Source organism: Octopus bimaculoides, chromosome 5 (genome assembly GCF_001194135.2).
Source record: "Octopus bimaculoides isolate UCB-OBI-ISO-001 chromosome 5, ASM119413v2, whole genome shotgun sequence".
Lineage (NCBI taxonomy): Eukaryota > Metazoa > Mollusca > Cephalopoda > Octopoda > Octopodidae > Octopus > Octopus bimaculoides.
This window is the reverse complement of record NC_068985.1, coordinates 13,804,002-13,805,371: the sequence shown is the minus strand read 5'-3', so window position 1 is coordinate 13,805,371 and position 1,370 is coordinate 13,804,002. Positions and strand designations below refer to the sequence as shown.

At 39.7% G+C, this 1,370-nt stretch overlaps 1 protein-coding gene across 1 annotated transcript in view; it reads left to right on the top strand.

Moving 5' to 3' along the window:
* Positions 1 to 1,136, top strand: part of LOC106877220 (nuclear pore complex protein Nup160) — a 52,883-nt gene extending 51,747 nt beyond the window's left edge. The window contains exon 30 of the mRNA XM_052968012.1: positions 1,006 to 1,136. Within this exon, the coding sequence (XP_052823972.1) occupies positions 1,006 to 1,136 (131 nt within the window). The remainder of the gene's footprint in view (positions 1 to 1,005) is intronic.
* The last annotated feature ends 234 nt before the right edge of the window (positions 1,137 to 1,370 follow it).

The following is a 1,370-nucleotide window of genomic DNA, read 5'->3' as shown; positions in this document are numbered from 1 at the left end:
GCGCGATGGCCCAGTGGTTAGGGCAGCGGATTCGCGGTTTCGATTCCCAGACCGGGCGTTGCGAGTGTTTAGTGAGCGAAAACACCTAAAGCTCCACAAGGCTCCGGCAGGGGATGGTGGCGAACCCTGCTGTACTCTTCCACCACAACTTTCTCTCACTCTTACTTCCTGTTTCTGTTGTGCCTGTAATTCAAAGGGTCAGCCTTGTCACACTGTGTCACGCTGAATATCCCCGAGAACTACATTAAGGGTGCACGTGTCTGTGGAGTGCTCAGCCACTTGCATGTTAATTTAATGAGCAGGTTGTTCCGTTGATCGGATCAACTGGAACCCTCGACGTCGTAAACGACGGAGTGCCAACAGCAACAACAACAAGAATTGTTTTGCTGTGAGTTAGCTCTATTTTAGATCCTTGATCTTGCAAGTTGCAAGGCAATGTTTAGTTGTCCTGGTACCAGAAAAATGCATCCAGTATAGTTTGTGATTTTTTGGCATTAGGAAGAGCATCCAGCCATTGAAACAATACTAAAATAGACATTAGAGCCTGACACAGTTCTTTGATTTGTCTGACCTATTGAACTGTCCAAGCCAAACCAACGTGGAACCTTCCCACTTCAACATATTATTAGTGTCACAGTGAACAGACACATAAGCTAATTATTATATGTATAGTAATCAAACAGTTGTAGAGAATGTACTAGAAGTGTCATATTGGTAAAATGTTGGGAGCAGGCGAATCATTCTAATATTTCATTAATGTAACCAATGGGATTGATCAGCAGAATAAAAGGACAAGATAATCATGGCTGGAATGCTTTTGATTATAGATCTGTTCAACCAGTCCTGACTTGGACTTAACAACATAAGGGATTGACCTTATAAAAATCCTTTTGTACTATTTTTGTAAGTAATTTTGAATGACATCTTATATTATGGTATTGTGCAAAGTTATTATATTAAGCAATGTATGAGTTTTCTTTTTACCTTTTTTTTACTCTTTTGCAGGCCCTGCCATACAACCTGATGAAATGATTGGTATATTAGTCAGTGTTGGACTTTTTGACAGAGCTATCATTATTTGCAAAGCATACGATCTACCCTTAAATCCAGTGTTTGAAAATTTGGCTTTACGGTAAACCATGTTTTATTTGTCTGGATTTATGAATATATTGTTTTGGGATGCTGTGATTTTTGTTCTATAAGTGACTCCCTGTCCTTTGGGAGCGGTTTTGTTCATTTCATACTTTTATATACTCTTTTACTTGTTTCAATCATTTGACTGTGGCCATGCTGGAGCACTGCCTTTAGTCAAGCAAATCGACCCCAGGACTTATTCTTTGTAAGCCTAGTACTTATTCTATCGGTCTCTT